The sequence below is a fragment of the Papio anubis genome, chromosome 19 (assembly GCF_008728515.1).
Source record: "Papio anubis isolate 15944 chromosome 19, Panubis1.0, whole genome shotgun sequence".
NCBI lineage: Eukaryota > Metazoa > Chordata > Mammalia > Primates > Cercopithecidae > Papio > Papio anubis.
The window spans coordinates 6,301,909-6,321,830 of NC_044994.1; the positions used below are offsets into that span (position 1 = coordinate 6,301,909).

Below are 19,922 nucleotides of genomic sequence, written 5' to 3' on the forward strand. Positions count from 1 at the left end.
ATATCCATCATATTAGAATAATTTAACCATTTCTCAGTTGGGTGTGCTGTGGCTTTTAGCATGCTATTTTCAGTTTTCCAGCTACCAGAAATATATGATCACTCTTCTTTTTGAATTATAGTGTAAGGGCTTAAAAAGTACAGAATCCAATGCAAATCAGACTTTATAGGGCAAAAGGTAAGGAAATTATTAGAACAAATTATGTTTAATTTAAAAAGTAGGATCAAGCATTGGTGGTTTATTTATGTAGTAAATATTTATTGAGAACATTTATTTTTCATGTGCAGATGTTTCTGCCAGGTACAAGGAAATGCTGAGGTTGACACCATGTCCCTGCCTTTAGGGAGTTTATTGGTGCATGGAAAGACTTTGAAATAGGCCAGTAATCCCAAGTTCATGGATGTTTAGTTAAGGGATGTACAGAGTACATTGGGATACACCAGGTGGCCTGGCCTGGCATGGAGGTCCAACTCAGCTTAGGTAAACAGAGCAGTCCTCAGCAGAGAAGTTTCTAAGTTTTTCACTTGCTACTAGCCACTTTTCAGAGGCTTATTAAATAATTGGTGAATTTTCTCCATAGAAATTATTGAAAAGACAACTTTAAATCAGACTTTGGATGAAGATTTCCTGCTACTCAATTCTACACTTCAGAGCATGCAACAGAATGGGACATCTTTGCTGGAAATCATGCAGAGAAGAGACTTCACACAGTTGCACCAAAATGCCACTCTTGAACTCAAGTAAGTTCCCAATTACCGTTCACAATGCAACCAAGTAGAGAGAGAAACTTGCATGCTATCTCCAAAGGAGAAGGAGGCATCCTGGAAGAAAAGTGCTCACTGGGAATGGAATATCCTAAGAGAGGAGAAGGGTCCCTGTGGTCAGGTAAAGGAAGAGGTGGTTACTGACCCCTCCAAATATAGAACGGTGTAATCTGTGCAGCCAGTATAATCTATCTTTGTGCTATCATGCAGTGGCTTCTGTCCTTTTCTATGATTCTGGGATGTTTCCACCTAGCACAAACAGCAGAGCCTCATAGTACTGTAGACCAAGGATAAGGCAGTAAACTCTCATAGAAAAAAAATCATTGGTGGCCACCAATACCGTGAACTCCAAGACAGGTCAATGTTATGCCAGAATAATTGAACTCAGTTCTATACAAAAGTACAGTTACATGGAAACCCATGATGTGAAGTGACACAGAGATCACAGAGCATTCTTACATACAGTCACAAGGAGTTTGGAGTTTCCTTTCCAGCTTTTATCTTAGCATTTCCATACAGGTATTACTTGATATACCAGCACAGGCTGTGTCTCTGCCAGATTGTAATGAATGTCTGAAGTGCTGTTATAAATAGTTACATGATACTTCATCAAAACTTTGTTCTTGAATTTACTATCTAAACTGTAATCAGATGAAATGATATAGTCCTGTGAGATATTTAAACTTTAATATTTTGCTATTTTAAATTATGTTGTGATGGACTTCTTATGCAAATGCTTTATATATTTTTCTATATTGAAATATCAAATATTTATTTATACTGTATATATATGTCATCTTTTTCTGTATTTCAGATTATTATCAGGGTAGATATTAAGAAGTAGAATTATTGGCTGGGCATGGTGGCTCACACCTGTAATCCCAGCACTTTGTGGGGCTGAGGCGGGCGGGTCATCTGAAGTCAGGAGTTCAAAACCAGCCTGGCCAACAAGGCCAACCCCGTCTCTACTAAAAATACAAAAATTAGCCTGGCATGGTGGTGGATGCCTGTAATCCCAGCCACTCAGGAGGCTGAGGCAGGAGAATTGCTTGAACCTGGGAGGCGGAGGTTGCAGTGAGCTGAGATCGTGCCACTGCACTCCAGGCTGGGCAACAGAGCAAGACTCCATCTCAAAAAAAAAAAAAAAAAAAAAAGTAGAATTATTTAGTCAAAGAATTTGCATTTTGAGGATTCCTAACATGCGCTTCCAAATAATTTTTTAAAATATTTTTTAAAAACAATGTGCACTGCCACCAGCAACACACTTGGGTATGTGGCTTTTTTCATCGTGGAACATAATTTTTGACATTGTTGATTTTTTAGGTGAAAAACAAAAGGATGTGTTTACAGTTGGATGGAGTTTGGAGAGAGGACTAGTAATCTAATTACTAGAATAATAGGGCCTTGAAAGGGCTCTGAGAGAACTAGGATCTAAAGGCCTTGGGGGGAAATGAGAGGAGGGTGTGGTGCCAGGAGACGGGTGTGAGCAGCTGTCTCTGGAGCCCCTCCTCTGTGCCAGGAGAGTGCCGGCTTCTCTTCTCACATTGTGCTCTGTGGTCATCTCAGTCTTTCCAGGTAGGGGAGAATCCAGTTGAGGAAACTGAGGCCCAGAGAATATAAGTAACTTGCCCTATGTTAATTAAGCCTCCAGGACAATATGAAACCTGACCACAAACCTGAATCTGTTTGAGTCTAAACCCTATTATTTTCCCACCCAGAACAAAAGGAAGTACCATTTGAGACCCAATCCATAAAAGATGGGCGGGTGGAATTTGGATAGTTAGAGACATCGAGGGCCTTTCAGGGGCAGGGAAACGAGATCTCAGTCTAGCATAGGTGGAGAGCCATTGAGCGAGGGAACACTGGAGCCAAAGAAGCTCAGCTGGAGTTTGCATCGAATTTGAGAGGCAATGGGCAGTGGTCACAGAAGCCAAGTTGAACATTAGTCCTGCAGCCCCGACTGCACACTGAGGCTTCAGCTGTGTTCCTCTTGGGCATCTCCAACCAGGTCTTCCCAGGACCTGCCCACCCTGGAGGTGACGCCCCTGAGTTAGACTCTGCTCCCTAACCTTCCTCAGCCCCCGACACATCTGAGTTGGTGGGGAGCATGTGAAGGATAGAGATTCCCAGGCCTACCCTGCAGATCCTAGAGAATCATTTTGTGAGGCTGTCCCTTCCCGCTGTTACCCGTCTGAGATCAGTGCATTCATTCATTCATTCATTCGTTCAGCAAAGTGACCTGAACCCTGGCATTGTGCCAGGAGTTGGGGACATACAGGGGAACAATAGAGCCTTTTGCCCACTAGGAACTCCTGGTCCATTTGGGGAAAGTTTATTTTCTGAATATGCACTTTAAATACAATAAGAAAGTTTAAAACAGAGGTCAAATTTTCATCTATAGGATGATGTTACTATCTAAACCACAACCACATGAAATGATATAGTCCTCAATGACTTGAACAAGATTAACCCCCAAAAACAAAACAAAACAAAAAAAACCCCAGCACTCTTCATTAGCTTCTTCTAGCAAAATTGACAGAGGAAACTGGTGTTTCTCAAGCTATGTTCCTCTACAACACTAGTGTCCCATGAACTCCTAGGCAGATTCCTTGAACAAATATTAACTTTCCTAGGATCTGCAAGGCGGGCCTGGGACTCTCCATCCTGAACAAGCTCCCCAGCAACTCAGATGTGTGGGTGGCTGAGGAAGGTTAGGGAGCAGAGCCCAGCCCTAGGGCGCCGCCTCTAGGATGCGTGGTTCCTGGGAAGACCTGGTTGAAGAGCCTGAAAGGAGGGGGAGAGGCAGGGCCAGCCCCCACCTCCACCTGTTCCCCTCAGTGCCTCCTGACCCTCCCCTACTGGCGACGGCCTCTACGACCCCTTTCTCTGTCACTGCCATTATGGTTTCACTTGGAATAAAGTTATTGATAAGATTGCTGATCTCTAATTTGTAAGTAAAAATATTACTAAAGAGACCTTTTATTTTAAAAGTCAAGAGTTTAAAATGTATACTCTGGCCTCCACTTTCCAATTTTCCATAGATAATCCCTATATATATGCCATTTCAAATTACATGGATGATTTTAGGAATTATCTGCTTTTTAATGATAATTCTTAGAAAATTGGTGGTTCATGCTAAAGCATGGCGATCACATAGATGAGAAGTTGAGCACACAGACAGACTGGTTTTCATGGTGGGTTGGGGGTCTCCAGGACTACCACCACATTCAGAGTTTCACCAGGACCCCCAGGATCCAGCATATAACTGTACTTACGGCTAAGATTTATTAAGGAGGTCCAGCCAGATGGGACAAAAGGACACAGCAGAGTCTGGAGGAATCCATGAAGTCCTCTCCCCATGTGGGATCCCAGAGAGCACTCCTCCCCCAGCAAGAAAAATGCAGCACCATGTGTGTGATGTTTCTGCCCAGGGAAGCCTGTCAGAGATTCTGTATCCGGGGATTTTGTCGGAGCTGTACTGGTAGGCACCCTCTGCCTAGCACATAGCAAAACTCGACTCCCAGAAGGAAAGCAGATGTTCAGCATAAACCACGTTGCTTACACAAACAGCCCAGGTAGTGAGCTACTCTTAGCAGTTAGGGATCTGTGGGAACACAGTCCACCTCACCAGCAGGCCTTTCAAAGGAGAGCGGGCTCCAGCCTGCCACGTTGACTCTTTACTACACACTTTGGATTATCGTTTGTAGCTGTTTTTCAGATGATTTCCATGCTGGTATCTCAGACCTATTAAAATATTTTTATTTATTTATTTATTTTTGTAGTCTCCCAGGCTGGGGTATAGTGGCGTGATCTCAGCTCACTGCAACTTCCGCCTCCCGGGTTCAAGCGATTCTCCCTCCTCAGCCTCCTGAGCAGCTGGGATTACAGGCGCCCACCATCATGCCCAGCTAATTTTTGTAATTTTGTATTTTTGTAGAGACAGGGTTTCACCATGTTGACCAGGCTGGTCTTGGACTCCTGTCCTCGGGTGATCTGCCCACCTCGGCCTCCCAAAGTGCTGGGATTACCGGCGTGAGCCACTGTGACCGACCAAAGATACTTCATTAAAGAAGCACATGCCTTGACATAGTGTCTGCTAAGGAGAGACAAGTTCTGTACTGCAGGTCTTCTCAAAGCTTTTAGTACACTCAAAGCTTTTAGTACGCCCATCAGCAGCCCCGTGGAGGATCCAGCTACGCTTCTTTCACCCTGGAATATTTGTTCAAGGAATCTGCCTGGCAGTTCTTGGGACACTGGTGTTGTAGAGGAACGTAGTTTGGGAAACACCAGTTTCCTCTGCTAATTTTGCTAGAAGAAGCTAATGAAGTGCTGAGTGGGTTTGTTTTGTTGCTTAATCTTGTTCAAATTATTGAGGGGTATGTCATTCACGTGATTGTAGTTTACATAGTAGAGTTACCTTATAGATGAAAATTTGGTTTCTATTTTGAACTTTATTTGTTTTCTTTTTGAGACAGGGTCTCACTCAGTCACCCAGGCTGGAGTGCAGTGGCATGATCTCAGCTCACTGCAGCCTCCACCTCCCAGGCTGAAGCGATTTTCCTACCTCAGCCTCCTGAGTAGCTGGGACTATAGGCATGCGCCACCACACCTGGCTAATTTATTTTAAATTTTCTTAGAGAGCTATCTTATTTAATAAAAGTAATAACAGATTCATGATCAGACATTAGAAATATATTGGGTTTATTCGTGTTTTCTTATGTATATGTTTTAGTTCTTGTTGCCTGCTCATAATGCAAAGTCTTTATTATCATTAAAAATTGTAAGTATATCATTAAAAATTGTAAGTCCTGATGCTATTCTAATAATGTCAGAGTTCAAATTTATATCCTTGACAAATGTTTTTGATCGTGTCTTAACCCAGTAACCTGACACCTGTGAAAGCTGAGGGCGTTTTACAAGGCATTTTCCATAGAATTTTTCAAAGTTCTCCTGACAAATTGAAATGAAGAGTTCATAGGATATTCCCCACCACTGCAAGGATTTGTAGCATGAAATTTTATTATTCTATGCAGCTATAAATTCAAAATTGATTTAAATAAGCAGTTTGATGGCATATTTATAAAGGCATAGGAAAAAAAATCGTTTGATATTCTAAAGCTTGCGTTTATCCATGGTACAAATCATATCTTTTTGTCACTTTGAATTTGAAAGCTTTTATGAAATCTGCTTCTTCTTAACTAGCTGCAGAAAATCCTTTTACCATATATATAAATTGGTAAATTCACTGAATAGCCTTCTTTCAATTTCTTGCTGTATTATATATAATGAAAGATGGCAGTTCCCATCAACTCAGAATGTTGTCCCAATTTCCTGAATCCAGATTCATGGAGATGATCTTTTTTAATTCCATTACTAAAATGTATTAGAAAGTTTAAGTGTTCAGATTCTCACAAAGCCCACTGGACCCCAGTTTACCAGGAAATTTGGGGAGGAGGGGTTTAATGACCTTCATCATTTATAAAATCATCAGAGCTGATAAAAGAAGTAAAGCTTTGGGCCGGGCACAGTGACTCATGCCTGTAATCCCAGCACTTCGGGAGGCCAAGGCGGGCGGATCACCTGAGGTCAGGAGTTTGAGACCAACCTGGCCAACATGGTGAAACCCAAACCCTGTGTCTACTAAACAATACAAAAATTAGCTGGGTGTGATGGTAGGCACCTTAATCCCAGCTACTTGGCGGGCAGAGGCAGGAGAATCGTTTGAGCCTGGGAGGCAGAGGTTGCAGTGAGTTGAGATCAAGCCTTTGCACTGAAACCTAGGGGACAAGAGCAAGACTTCTCTCAAAAAAAAAAGAAGTAAAGCTTTGAAAGCTTCAAGACTTGTGCCTGCTCATGGTCATCCTAACCAGCTTAACTTGAAATACACCTGAGATGAAAGGTCACTGTGCCTGTACATTTCAGCAAACTATATGGGAACGTGGAAGGTCACTGTGCACTTGTATAAGTACCGTTTACTTCCTGGCATGAATAAATGTATCTGTGAGATGCACCACTTAAAAAAAAAAAAAGACAATTTGTTAAGGATAAAATATAAACCTGCCATACCAGTAGCTATCTTAGAAAAATTGTTTCCATTCTTAAGAAGTTATGATGTATCACTTACAATTTCAAAAAGAGACTAGGCATAAATATGTAAAAAATTTTTCCACTATTATTTCAGAGATAGGAGTTTTGTTGTTCATTTACTTACTATGTGAACCATTCATATTTATCAGGGCTGCTGAAGATTTATTGTCACAAATTCAGGAAAATTACCAAAAGCCACTGGAAGAATTGGAGGTATTGAAAGAAGCAACAAGCCACTTCCTTTCAAAGCACAACAGTGAACTAAAGGCGGCTGAGGTGCTTGTGAGGGAAGCCGAGGCAAAGACCCAGGAAAGCAACCACCTGCTGTTCATGGTCAATGCTAACCTGAGAGAATTCAGTGTGAGTCTCACTCTCTCTCTCCTTCTCAATTATAACGGGTAACAAAATACTCCAACGTAAGCAATTAAAAGTGAGCCCTGGTCTGGCCAGGTGGCTCACGCCTGTAATCCCAGCACTTTGGGAGACCGAGGCAAGCAGATCATGTGGTCAAGAGATGGAGACCATCCTGGCCAACATGGTGAAACCCCGTCTCTACTAAAAATACAAAAATTAGCTGGGCGTGGTTGCGCGCGCCTGTGGTCCCAGCTACTCGGGAGGCTGAGGCAGGAGAATCGCTTGAACTCGGGAGGTAGAGGTTGTAGTGAGCCGAGATTGCACCACCGCACTCCAGCCTGGCAACAGAATGAGACTCCATCTCAAAAGATAAAATAAAATAAAAGTGAGTCCCGTGCACTAACTTCTGCACATAGCATTAGGAGCCAAAGGTCAGAAGCACAGTTGCTTTTATGAAACATCCTTAAAATGCCATTTCTGCTGCAGGATAAAAAGCTACATGTTCAAGAAGAACAAAATCTGACCTCAGAGCTCATCGCCCAAGGACAAGGACTGATAGATACTGCTGCTGCACAAACAGATGCTGTGCAAGATGCTCTAGAGGTGAGTTACCACTCAGCACGGCCACAGTACAGTTTTTAAAGAATCTTCACACATCTTGTCTATATGCACATATATCTGTTATTAAATAGATGTGCATATATTTACAATATTAATTTCTCCATGTAGCACTTAGAGCATCACCAGGATACGCTACTTTTATGGTCTGCCAAAATCAGGCACCACGTAGATGACCTGGTCATGCACATGTCCCAAAGGAACGCACTTGACCTGGTCTACAGCGCTGAGGACCATGCCGCTGAGTTCCAGAGACTGGCAGATGTTCTGGACAGGTAGGAACACGCCTTTGTGGGAATTCAAGAGTTTGCAATCTATTGATTAGAGAAAACAAAGATGGACTTTTTTTTCACAGTGATGGGTCACTCTTCCTTTGTGTAAAAATGAGCACTCCTCTTTTATTTACCTGGCAAGTTAGATTCCTTCATGTCTGCTAACATAGTTTACCATTGGCCTACATATCTGATGGAAAAATGCAAATAACGGGACAAGACTTAAAACACATAGTATGCGGCCGGGCACAGTGGCTCACGCCTGTAATCCCAGCACTTTGGAAGGCCGAGGCGGGCAGATCATGAGGTCAGGAGATCGAGACCATCCTGGCTAACACAGTGAAACCTGTCTCTACTAAAAATACAAAAAATTAGCCGGGCATGGTGGTGGGCGCCTGTAGTCCCAGCTACTAAGGAGGCTGAGGCAGGAAAATGGCGTAAACCCGGGAGGCGGAGCTTGCAGTGAGCCAAGATGGTGCCACTGCACTCCAGCCTGGGCGACAGAGCGAGACTCCATCTCAAAAAAAAAAAAAAAAAAATAGTATGCTACAGTTTCAAGCCATCAGGTCTTTATTAAGCACTTACTGAGTGCTCAGAGCTTTGTTAGGTTGCAGGTGGGACAGAATGAGGTTATTAATTTCTTTACAGATCCAGCCTTTTTGGAGTGTATTATTTGGGTGGAGGATGTGGCTGTCCACTCTCTCCTATAGAAGTGTTGAGAGTCTCTTTTCCAATCCCTGAGAGATACCACCTCCAATTATTTTCTACTGCCTGAAAGTCTGCCATTGTAATACAATTACTTTAGCTTATATTTTTTGGATATTTGAAAAATATGTACTCAACTTGCTAAAAATGCCTTTAAATGAGAAGCACAATTTTAGCCAGCCGTTTCAAACTTGTCTGCACACTGGAATCTTCTGGGGAGCTTCTTAAGACACCAATGCCTTTGTTCCTTAGCTGCCTTCCCCACAAAGGTTGTGACTTAATGGGACTGGGATGTAGCCTGGGTTTTGTGATTTTTTTTTAAACCCTAAGATGATTCTAATGTGCAGCAAATGTGGGACCTGAAGTTTTAGGTGTTACCAGTGATTTACACAATACTGTGAGTTAATTGGTAAATTTCTTTCTTTAAAATTTGGTGTGCATTATGGGTGACAAGGCTGACCACACTGGGAAGATGTATGTTCTTGTGTGTGCATGTTCTGTGGAAAGGGAAGGATGCATATCTCTTTATTTGAAAAATGCTGACATAAAAGATTAGTTCACACAACAAAAGCAATTAAAAATGATATGATAGAATATTGCATAAATTGTGTGCTAAATTGAGTACTGCTTCCTAATATGTCTTAGGGATCAGTAGTGGAAAATGGCATGAGATACTAGCTTCTCTCTTCTCATCAGTTTTCATCATTTCCCCCACAGAGAAAAACATGTTCTGACTCCATACCTAGCTAAAACAAAATCTTTATTACTTTGTATGACTAGTAGAAGCAATTTGTTGTGATAACACGAAGTTAAATTAGTATATTTTATTTATAAATCATAGAATTTTGCCAGTCCAATAGTAACAAGCAATAACTGCTAATATTTGGTCTGGGAATTGCCCGACTCAATAACCTTGGAAATAAAATGAAGTGAGTTACTCAGCAGGCAAAGATGTGCCCATTGCCAGACTTTATTTTCAAGATCGAGAGCACTGGATGACCTTGTGCCATGACCGGTTACCAAGTTCCTAAGTGACGTGCCCACTTGTTAGAATGATGTTGAGCTGATTGAAATATTAGCTGATCTTCCTCCAGAATTTCTAGTGAATTTTGTAAAATTGTCATGCCATTTGAGGGATAAGATTCAGCGACCTCAGGTATGCTTAGGAACACTTCTTGGAGGTTAACAAGTGTGTTGCAGGGAGTTTATAACCAATGCAAACATGCAACGGCACCCCAGACATGCACAGGGGGTTGGAACAGAGATTGAGGAATGCTGAGGGCAGCTTGTGGAAAGTGATGAATGGTTGTCTAAGGGAAACAGCAGTAGTCTCTTCTTGGGTATTGATTAAATAGCAGTTCTGAGTGTTATTATGACAAAGTGGCTATGGCTTCTCAAAAATTGCTTTTGAAGTTACGTGGGAACCCACAGGTTGTTATTTTTTATGGATGATACTCTTCTAAGGGGAAAGAAGATAGGAGGCTTTCAAGACTAGTAGGCATTTATGATTTTTGTGAGTGAATCGGCAAGTTTGATTTAGCTTATCATAACGTATCTAAATATGCTGCTTTGATAGTGGCCTTGAAAATGTCAGAAATGTGTCCCTGAATGCCACCAGTGCAGCCTATGTCCATTACAACATCCAGAACCTGATCGAAGAATCGGAGGAACTGGCCAAAGATGCTCACAGGACTGTGACTGAGATGAGCCTGGTAGGAAATGCCGTGGGCTTCTTTTTCTGGGCTCTGTGGGAGATTGTTCTGTACCCGGTTTGAACAGAGATTCAGTGGCCTCCATTTCTGCCTATTAACATTCTTTTCTGGTGGAATCTGTTTCTGGCTTCTGTCATCATGTGATCTGTGCTTTAATTTTTTAAGATCATAAATACTTCTTTATAGAGACTAGAAACCAGCGTAGAGATGAGAACAATCTCACATTTCCTTGAGCTAAAAATGATAATGCTACTTGATACCTACTGGAGACATTTTTCTTTAACCACGGTGAAAATCTCTATTGAATGGCTAGTTTCCTTCCTTACCTACTTAAAAATGTCTTTGTGTTCTCTTGCCTCAGCCATTTGAAATTGTCCCTACCTGGTACCTGGCTGACTTTCTTGCTGGGAATGTGGCTGGGGGCTACTCTGATGGAGTCACTTCCTCCATCCCCAGCAGGACTCCATCTGCCCTGCTTTCACCATGCTTAAGTGGTTCTGTTTTCCAGCTCTCAGAATCCCTTGTTTCTAATGGGAAAGCGGCCGTGCAGCGCAGCTCCAGATTTCTAAATGAAGGCGACAACCTCAGCAGGAAGCTTCCAGGTCAGCGTGTGGCTCGGACGGTGTAGACAGGCAGAGTGAGCGTGAGCATCTCGCTGAGCAACCTCTAAGAACGTTCTCCTTGCATGCAGCAACTTGAAACTTAGCATTTCTATGTCCTATTTATATTCCGATTTCCTATCATATAAACTTTCCTATCATATAAACTTTCCTATCGTATAAACTTCCTATCACATAAACTTCATATAATTTGGCATTTTTATTCTAGTGATATCTGTTCCTTTATTGTGCAGTCATCTCTATCTTTAACCTGTCCTTAATCCTCCACTCATCGCCTTAGCTTGGAGCCTTCACTGTTCTTCCTAGTGTCTCTTGGGTTATCTTTGATTGGGTGCACTCCTTTATTTTTCCTTGAAGAGATATATTATGCTTGATATTTGTTTTACCTTTCTCATGGGACTAATATCATGTTAGACTCATGGTAGGTTCTCGTTTAATAATTATTACATTAAATCATAATTGATTTAGCCGTTTTTCAAAAAATATCTATGCAGTTAATTTGTCCTAAAGTTTCAAGAAAGAATGACTTGGCATATGTAAAAGCAATCCATCCAATAAACATAAACCAAAATGGCATCAGGAATCTGTTATGTAAGAGAAACTATGTAGGCATACTTTTTAAATAACAAATAACATGCTTTCCATCTTAATATATTCTAATAGATCAAAAATACCAAGATTTCTGGAGGAGTAAATAGTGGGCCATACTCACAGCTCATTCCCTTTACAGGTGACTTACTTCCAAGTCTAACACTGGATCCTTCCACAACTGTCTGAACCAAAGGCTTGGATATGTGCATAAATTTTTTTTCTCATTGAGTGACACAATTTAAAATTTATGTTGGCATCTCACAGTATCGAAAATGCATAATGTGTTGATGGGCTGTAATTTCAGTCTGTACAACTAGAGGTACTTCATAGGTAGTGAAATTGGGAGCTTGCTGGCAATTAAAATTTCTTGTTTTCACCATGTGCTCAAAATCAAAATGTGATTGTATGTTATGAACAGAAATTTTAAAAGTAAAAGCTGTGATCAAACTTGAGAAGGAGGTTAAGTTGAGTTCCAGTTGGGTGGCCAGAAGGGAATAGAAGGGGATGGAGGATTGGCCAGAGATGCAGGTGGGAGACTATGAGGAAGACTCCCAGGTGGGAGCCCACCTTAGGGGTTTGACAACTCAGAGGAGAAAGGTGACCAAGATTCAGATGGGGATAGAAAGTTAGTGCATCTGATTAAGACTGAGTGACTTAAACACAGCTCTTGGTCCTTGAGCTCTAGTAAAATTGGACATGAAATTTAAGTAGAAATATTAGTGAGAAAGTCAACAAGCGAAGTAGAGAAAATGATCGAGCAAGCTAGAAACACATTCTTAATTTCTTTTTTTTTTTTTTTTTTTTTTTTTTTTTTTGAGACTGGAGTCCTGCTCTTTCTCCCAGGCTGGAGTGCAGTGGCGCTATCTCGGCTCACTGTAAGCTCCGCCTCCTGGGTACACGCCATTCTCCCGCCTCAGCCTCTTGAGTAGCTGGGACTACAGGCGTCTGCCACCAGGCCTGGCTAATTTTGTGTGTGTGTGTGTGTGTGTGTGTGTGTGTGTGTGTGTGTGTGTGTGTATTTTTAGTAGAGACAGGGTTTCACCGTGTTAGCCAGGCTGGTCTCAATCTCCTGACCTCGTGATCCACCCGCCTCAGCCTCCCAAAGTGCTGGGATTACAGGCGTGAGCCACCGCGTCCGGCCCACACTCTTAATTTCTATAATGAATGTTGCTCAGTCTTGCTGGAAAAACTGTCAATATTGGGAGTCTCTTTAGAAAGCTATGAATTCTGTAGATGGTCAAGAATGACAAAGCTGTTGCCTAGGCAACCTTTTAGTAGGCTAACCTGAAAGGAAACATTTTTCTCCCTTTAAATAGTTATTGCATTGGAACTCAGTGAACTGAGAAATAAGACAAACAGATTTCAAGAGAATGCTGATGAAATTACCAGGCAGACCAATGAATCAGTCTTGATACTCAGAGCAATTCCTGAAGGTAAGTGGAAAAGACGTTCTTCTTTAAATCACGTCTTCTCACTGTAAAAGCATCACTCAGGAGCATAAGGAAGTCCTGCCTCAAGACTGGTCAAGGCGCTAGCTCAAAAATGAGACTAAGATTGACAAAATTTTTACTTGGAAAGGAATAAGACTTCGAAATGAAAATCATTGGTTTTTAAAATAACATCACAATACTTGCATCAAACTGCTAGAATTTATAATCTTAAAAACAGAGATTGCATAGTACCATCTGAATTGCTTACTTTTGAAATGCTTGACACATTGCTTAGAGGAAGAAGGACCATTGAAAGAAGTCAGCAAGTAAAGAAGCTGGAATGTGCTTTACCTGCCTAAGGGGAAAATGCCAGATTCATTATCAGTGTGGCAAACTGAAGACTGCTTGCTTGGCCGTCTTCCTTAGTGAGGCAGTAAAACATTAGGCTCACTGATCACTTTAATACTGATGGTTTAGAAATGTGGTATTCTTGAAAATTTTAAATAGGGTCATTTTTTTAAGTCTAATACAAATGAATTGCGCGGCACCTCAAACTTCTCTTTTGTTCTTTTGTTGTCTTTTACTTCTAAAGTTTCTATTGTTTTATAGAGACCAGGTCTTGCTACGTTGCCCAGATTGGCCTTGAATTCTTGGCCTCAAGCGACCCTCTTGCCTTGGTCTCCCACAATGCTGGATTACAAGCGTGAGCCACTGTGCCCATCCTCCTTTTTTGCTTAATAAACATCTTTTGAAAAAGTCTTATAAAGTGCTCAAAGGAGCACTTTAAAAGTGCTTTAAAGCCCTTAAAAACAAGAAGCCCAAAGTCCTTCTGTCTGCCGGGCTTCTGTGTGTAAGCATGGAGTCACCTGGGGAAACTGGGCATGCTGCGTTGGGCTTACTTCTTACCTTGAAACAATGAAGCATTTTCTGATCTGGAAGACTTCTTTTTCCTTTTCTTTTTTTATAAGGATGCCATGGTATATTTTGACTAAATGCTTAGTAACATTTTTATTTGAAAATAATTTTGAGCTTACAGAAAAGTTGCAAGGAAAGTAAAAAGGCCACCTGTATACCCTTTTTCCAGCTTTTTCTGCGGTAAATGTTTTGCCCCACTTGTGATTAAATGCTTCAAAAATGAATGATAGTGTCTTTTAAAAATCCTCACCTGGATTTTCTAGAATAACTGAATTCTAATTTACCTTGAGTGGCTGTTTAGGCTTTCTTCTGCTGTTACTTCTAGCAGCCAATTGATGCTATGGGCAAATACCTCTTCCTGTAACTTAAGACATTCCCACCTCAGCTGCAGAACTAGGATCCAAATCCTTAGTATCCAGACATGAAAGGAGGTGGAGAACATGTTTCATGAAGGTGAGAAGGGCGTGATGGAAAAGGACCCAAATAAAGCAATGTAGCTGATTAAGATGTAAGACACAGATCACACGGCGATTGGTCATCACTTTTGTGATCTCATTGTGTACTGAAATCATATTCCAGAGAAGTAGTAACAAAAATTATTTCGTTTGTCCCTAAAAGGGGATAGTAGAGCACAAGATATGCAGTTTTAATATTGCCATTAGAAACAAGAAGCTCCCAGGTCATTGACCCCTGCCCGAAAGAAAAAAAGCAAACAAGCCAGCCTCAGTTTGTGTTCAGCATCAGTAATATGACAATAATGTATTTCTGTGCAAAATTACAATTGTTGTAGTTTTATTTTCTCTGTGTGTAAGCAGCAAAAGTGCATGCTTGTGTATACATTTATTTTAGATACAAGAAACAAAGGAGCGAAAACCAAAGAGCTGGCCACGTCTGCAAGCCAGAGCGCGGTGAGCACGCTGAGGGACGTGGCAGGGCTGAGCCAGGAGCTGCTGAGCACATCTGCCAGCCTGTCCAGGGTCAACAGCACATTACAAGAGACGCACCAGCTTCTGCAGGACTCCACCATGGCCAGTATGTCAGCGCCCTTCCTTCCAGTCATGACCGTCTGTGTCATGCAGACATGGAGCTAGCTAAGCACACAGTGGTGCGTTGTTCACAACATTCCTGAAAAGTAGCAGTATGCCAATGTCCGGATTAGCCTTTATAAAGAAAAGGGCCTTAGTCTATGCGTGCTACTGGTGCAGTTTTCATCTTAATACCAAAATGTCATGGATTTGGTTATTAGGGTGTTGTTTTACCCAGTGCATTCTTAATGGACAATTAATTATCTTGTTTTTCCCTCTCCCCAACTTTCTTGCCACCCCTTGCCTTCTTGTATTTGTTAGCTCTGTTGGCTGGAAGAAAAGTCAAAGACGTGGAAACTCAAGCCAACCTTTTGTTTGATCGGTTGAAGCCTTTGAAGATGTTAGAAGAGAATCTGAGCAGAAACCTATCAGAAATTAAACTGCTCATCAGCCAGGCCCGGAAACAAGCAGCTTCTGTGAGTTTGGGGCCCCATGGCTTTCATCACTGGGCTCTCAGTCGTGTGGAATCCCAGGGAATTCATGCAGACGTGGCTCTCAGCCACACGTGGCTCTCAGTCACACTGCGTCCCTTAGGCCTTCCAAAGACCCAGATCCTAATAATCCGGGCTTCCTCATAGCCCTGTCTTGGTATATTTAAAGCCAATAACTAACTTCATTTTCTTTTGAGTTCTGCTTTTATTCAACATGCTTCAAAATGTTGTTAGCAAAGAGATGTCCGTGTCTTTATGGAGATTTATCATTATAGACTAAATTTAAACTATTAGCCTGGATAGTGCAGAACATGTCGAATCTACATGTTAACATTTATCTAAGTTTATGGGTTGCATATGGTGTTATTTCTTCATTTTACCAACTTAGTTTTAATAATCCAAATATTCTTTGAAGTGTTTGTGTAGTATGGGCCTCATCCTTGAGGTGTCTGGGAAAACAATTTGTATGCGACAAAGGCTGCACAAATCCAGGTCACTAAATGCCTGAAGCACTGGACACCTGGAGCAGTTCACACGTGAGAAGATGTTTTACCCGTGGCACATGGCACTGGCTGTGCCCTAAGGGAAAAAGTTTCCTTTTGAGAGAATGTGCAATCATCATGTGACTGGGGACTTCCAGAGGATGAATGCAGCCTCTGGGCTTGCATTTGTCCACCTCAGGCTTTCTAGGGAAGAGAAAGGAGCACACGCTCTGTCTTTTCCTCTCAAGTGTCCTTGCTATTGGAAAAGGAATGTTGGTTTCCATGAGCTCTGGCTTGCATCTGTTTCAGTTACAGTTGCTAAATAAATATAGGCTGGGCATGGTAGCTCACATCCATAACTCCCACAATTTGGGAGGTTGAGGTGGGAGGATTGCTTGAGGCCAGGAGTTTGAGATGACCCTAGGAAACATAATGAGATCCTGTCTCTACTAAAAAAAAAATCATAATAGCCGGGCTCGGTGGTGTGAACCTGTAGTCCCAGCTACTCAGGAGGCTGAGGCAGGAGGATTGCTCGAGCCTAGAAGTTCAAGGCTGCAGTGAGCTATGATCACGCCATTGCACTTCAGCCTGGGCAACAGAGCAAGACCCTAAATAAATAAATAAATAAATAAATAAATGTAAGCCCAAGGAATGCTTCTTGATGCTATGGTTAATACCAAACTTAGACTCTTTAAGACTAATGTAAGATACATATGCGAAGAATTACTAATCAAAGAAATATGCAGTAAGTACAATAATTGCTCTATAAATACCTGCTGAGTGAATAAATATATTACCTCTCCATTTATTCACCAGATGATTATCAAATATCCTCTTTGTGTCAGGCAGAAAGATTCCAGGGTGATAAAATCCTTGTCTTTAAGGAATTAAATCTTATGTGAGCAAGACCTATATAAAATAACTTATTAAAAACTAACACTGGTTTTCTCATATTTAAACACTTTACCAAATGAAATCATTTTTATTACCATCTGATATGTCACTTCATGAAACATGAACCATTGTGTATTATCAAGAGAGGAAACCTGCCTCAGTGAAAATTCATTTCAGAATAGTGTTGTTGAGCTGCTGGTGAGCTGCCGGTGTGCGTCGCCAAATGATGAGGACACTTTCATTTTCCTTCTACAGATTAAAGTCGCCGTGTCTGCAGACAGAGATTGCATCCGGGCCTACCAGCCTCAGATTTCCTCTACTAACTACAACACCTTAACACTAAATGTTAAGACACAGGAACCCGACAATCTTCTCTTCTACCTCGGTAGCAGCACCTCTGTAAGTTATGGACATTTGGAAAGCAGCACTGAATTTTTTGTGCACTTCTAGATTTTTCTGAATTTTCACTTATTTGGTGAAAAAAAAAAAATGGGCCTTAGCGAAGTCTCTAAATCTCCCATAGGGACTAACCTTTGTTAAAATGGTAGCATTAGGTTAAAAATGAGCAAACGACCAAATTGAAAGCCTGTGAGAAGGGAAGTGACATTTCTGAAGGACGCCATCTTAACTGCAAGCCCTGGGGATGGAACGTTTTTGTGATTCCCCCAGTGACCCCTGGAGTGACTATCAGAATTGTCAAGCTTCTGTCAGGTTTTTCTTGCCAAGAATTCCAGTGGTCCCCAGATGGCAAGTGCCTGTGGAAGGTCTTTAATACCTTGGCTGTGCCAGTGAGAACAGGTCAGAAGCCTTGGGTGTGTGGGGCAGAAAATGTTAACAAGCACACAGAGTGTCTGAAATGTCTTCAGGAGATAAGATGCAAAGCACAGGCAAGCCTGTGACAGGGGTGGGACCTCATGGCTCCTGTCTTACTGCATATTTCACATCCATTTCTTACCTCGGACACTGGGCAGACAAGCAAGCTCAGTGCCTTCCCTGGTGCTCCCAGTGGTCTGCCTGTGACCCGCAGCGAATTTTCCCGGGGACTCTATGGGAGGTATTGAGGAGGACCAGGCCAGGCACGCAGGGAGGCGCTAATGTCCCCGGGGCTGAGAGTCATGCCCCAGCTCCAGGGAGGGGACCATTTCAAACAAAAGAAAATAGATTTGGGGGTTTTGTTTTTTATTTATTTTTAAGAATAGAGAAAACACCGTAAGAACTGACTCTGTAAAGTGTGGTGGTGGTTGGCAAACAGTGTGTAAACTGATCCCCGTTCATGCCCCGCCCCCCAGTCTGATTTCCTTGCAGTGGAGATGCGGCGAGGGAAAGTGGCCTTCCTGTGGGACCTGGGCTCCGGCTCCACACGCTTGGAGTTTCCAGACTTTCCCATTGATGACAGCAGATGGCACAGTATCCATGTGGCCAGGTAGTAGAGAATGTTCTCTCAGAGCACCTCTCTTTTTAAAAGTGTGTCTCATAAGTAATTACACGCTTGTAACATCATATAATAGGCTTTGAAACTTCTGGAAAGTCAGATTATAACCAAACAATACTTGGCTTAGGTTAGCTGTAGAAGTAAGCATTTGTGGCCGGTGGCTCACACCTGCAATCCCAGCACTTTGGGAGGCCGAGACGGGTGGATCACCTGAGGTCAGGAGTTTGAGACCAGCCTGGCCAGCACGGTGAAACCCCATGTCTACTAAAAATACAAAAATTAGCTGGGCGTGGTGGTAGGTGCCTGTAATCCCAGCTACTCAAGAGGCTGAGGCAGGAGAATTGCTTGAACCCAGGAGGCGGAGGTTGCAGTGAGTGGAGGTCGCACCACTGCACTCCAGCCTGGGCGACAGAGCTAGACTCCATCTCAAAAAACAAAGAAAAAGAAGAAATAAGCATTTGTTACAAATGACAGAACTTCTTTTTTAAGGCTGAATAATAGTATTCCATTGTGTATATTTGTATAAAAGCACATTTTCTTTATCCATTCGTGTATAAAACCACATTTTCTTTATCCATTGATGGTTAATCATTCTACATCATATCCAAAAATCATAACATCATTTTGCACCTCAGAAGTATATACAACTATAATTTGACAATATATAATACAAAGTAATTTGGCCGGGCGTGGTGGCTCAAGCCTGTAATCCCAGCACTTTGGGAGGCCAAGACGAGCAGATCACGAGGTCAGGAGATCGAGACCATCCTGGCTAACACGTGCAACCCCGTCTCTACTAAAAAATACAAAAAACTAGCTGGGTGAGGTGGCGGGCGCCTGTAGTACAGGCGCAGCTACATGGGAGGCTGAGGCAAGAGAATGGCGTAAACCCGAGAGGCGGAGCTTGCAGTGAGCTGAGATCCGGCCACTGCACTCCAGCCTGGGCGACAGAGCGAGACTCCGTCTCAAAAAAAAAAAAAAAAAAAAGGTAATTCAAAAATTTTTTTAAATTAAGGTTTGGATTTTTTTCTTACTGCAGGAGAAACAAACTTACCAAAATCAACAATCAGAAGAAGAAAAAACTGAAAAGCTTAGGTTACCCTTAGAATGTCTAAAATGTCTAAAAGTTTAGGTTATCTTTAGAGACGAGGCATGGTGGCTCACTCCTATAATCCCAGTGCTTCGGGAGGCCGAGGAGGGAGGATTATTTGAACAACAAGGAGTTTGAGGTTAGCCTGGACAACATAGTGAGACCCTGTCTCTAAAAAAATTAAAAATGTATCCAGGCACGGTGGAGTGTGCCTGTAGTCCCAGCTACTCAGGAGACTCAGGCGGGAAATTGCTGGAGCACAGGAGGTCGAGGCTGCAGTGAGCAATGATCACACCGCTGTGTTCCAGTCTGAGTGGCAGAGCAAGACGCTGCCTCTAAAAAAATTTAAAAATGCAGAATGTTACTTTTAGAAAGTCTATGTGTAAGGCAGCCAACCTGGTAAACTTCCTCAGGAGAGAGGTGTAAGGTGTGGCATGGTA

At 42.1% G+C, this 19,922-nt stretch overlaps 1 protein-coding gene across 3 annotated transcripts in view; it reads left to right on the top strand.

Annotated features, from left to right (window-relative positions):
• The window catches only part of LAMA1 (laminin subunit alpha 1), a 168,558-nt gene that overhangs the window by 117,633 nt on the left and 31,003 nt on the right, over window positions 1-19,922 (top strand). For all 3 annotated transcript variants that reach the window (XM_031658710.1, XM_031658711.1, XM_031658712.1), the window contains exons 36-46: window positions 581-740; window positions 7,001-7,211; window positions 7,692-7,808; window positions 7,935-8,098; window positions 10,377-10,512; window positions 11,021-11,114; window positions 13,040-13,156; window positions 14,918-15,100; window positions 15,415-15,569; window positions 17,216-17,359; window positions 18,250-18,383. In XM_031658710.1, the coding sequence (XP_031514570.1) occupies window positions 581-740; window positions 7,001-7,211; window positions 7,692-7,808; window positions 7,935-8,098; window positions 10,377-10,512; window positions 11,021-11,114; window positions 13,040-13,156; window positions 14,918-15,100; window positions 15,415-15,569; window positions 17,216-17,359; window positions 18,250-18,383 (1,615 nt within the window). The remainder of the gene's footprint in view (window positions 1-580; window positions 741-7,000; window positions 7,212-7,691; window positions 7,809-7,934; window positions 8,099-10,376; window positions 10,513-11,020; window positions 11,115-13,039; window positions 13,157-14,917; window positions 15,101-15,414; window positions 15,570-17,215; window positions 17,360-18,249; window positions 18,384-19,922) is intronic.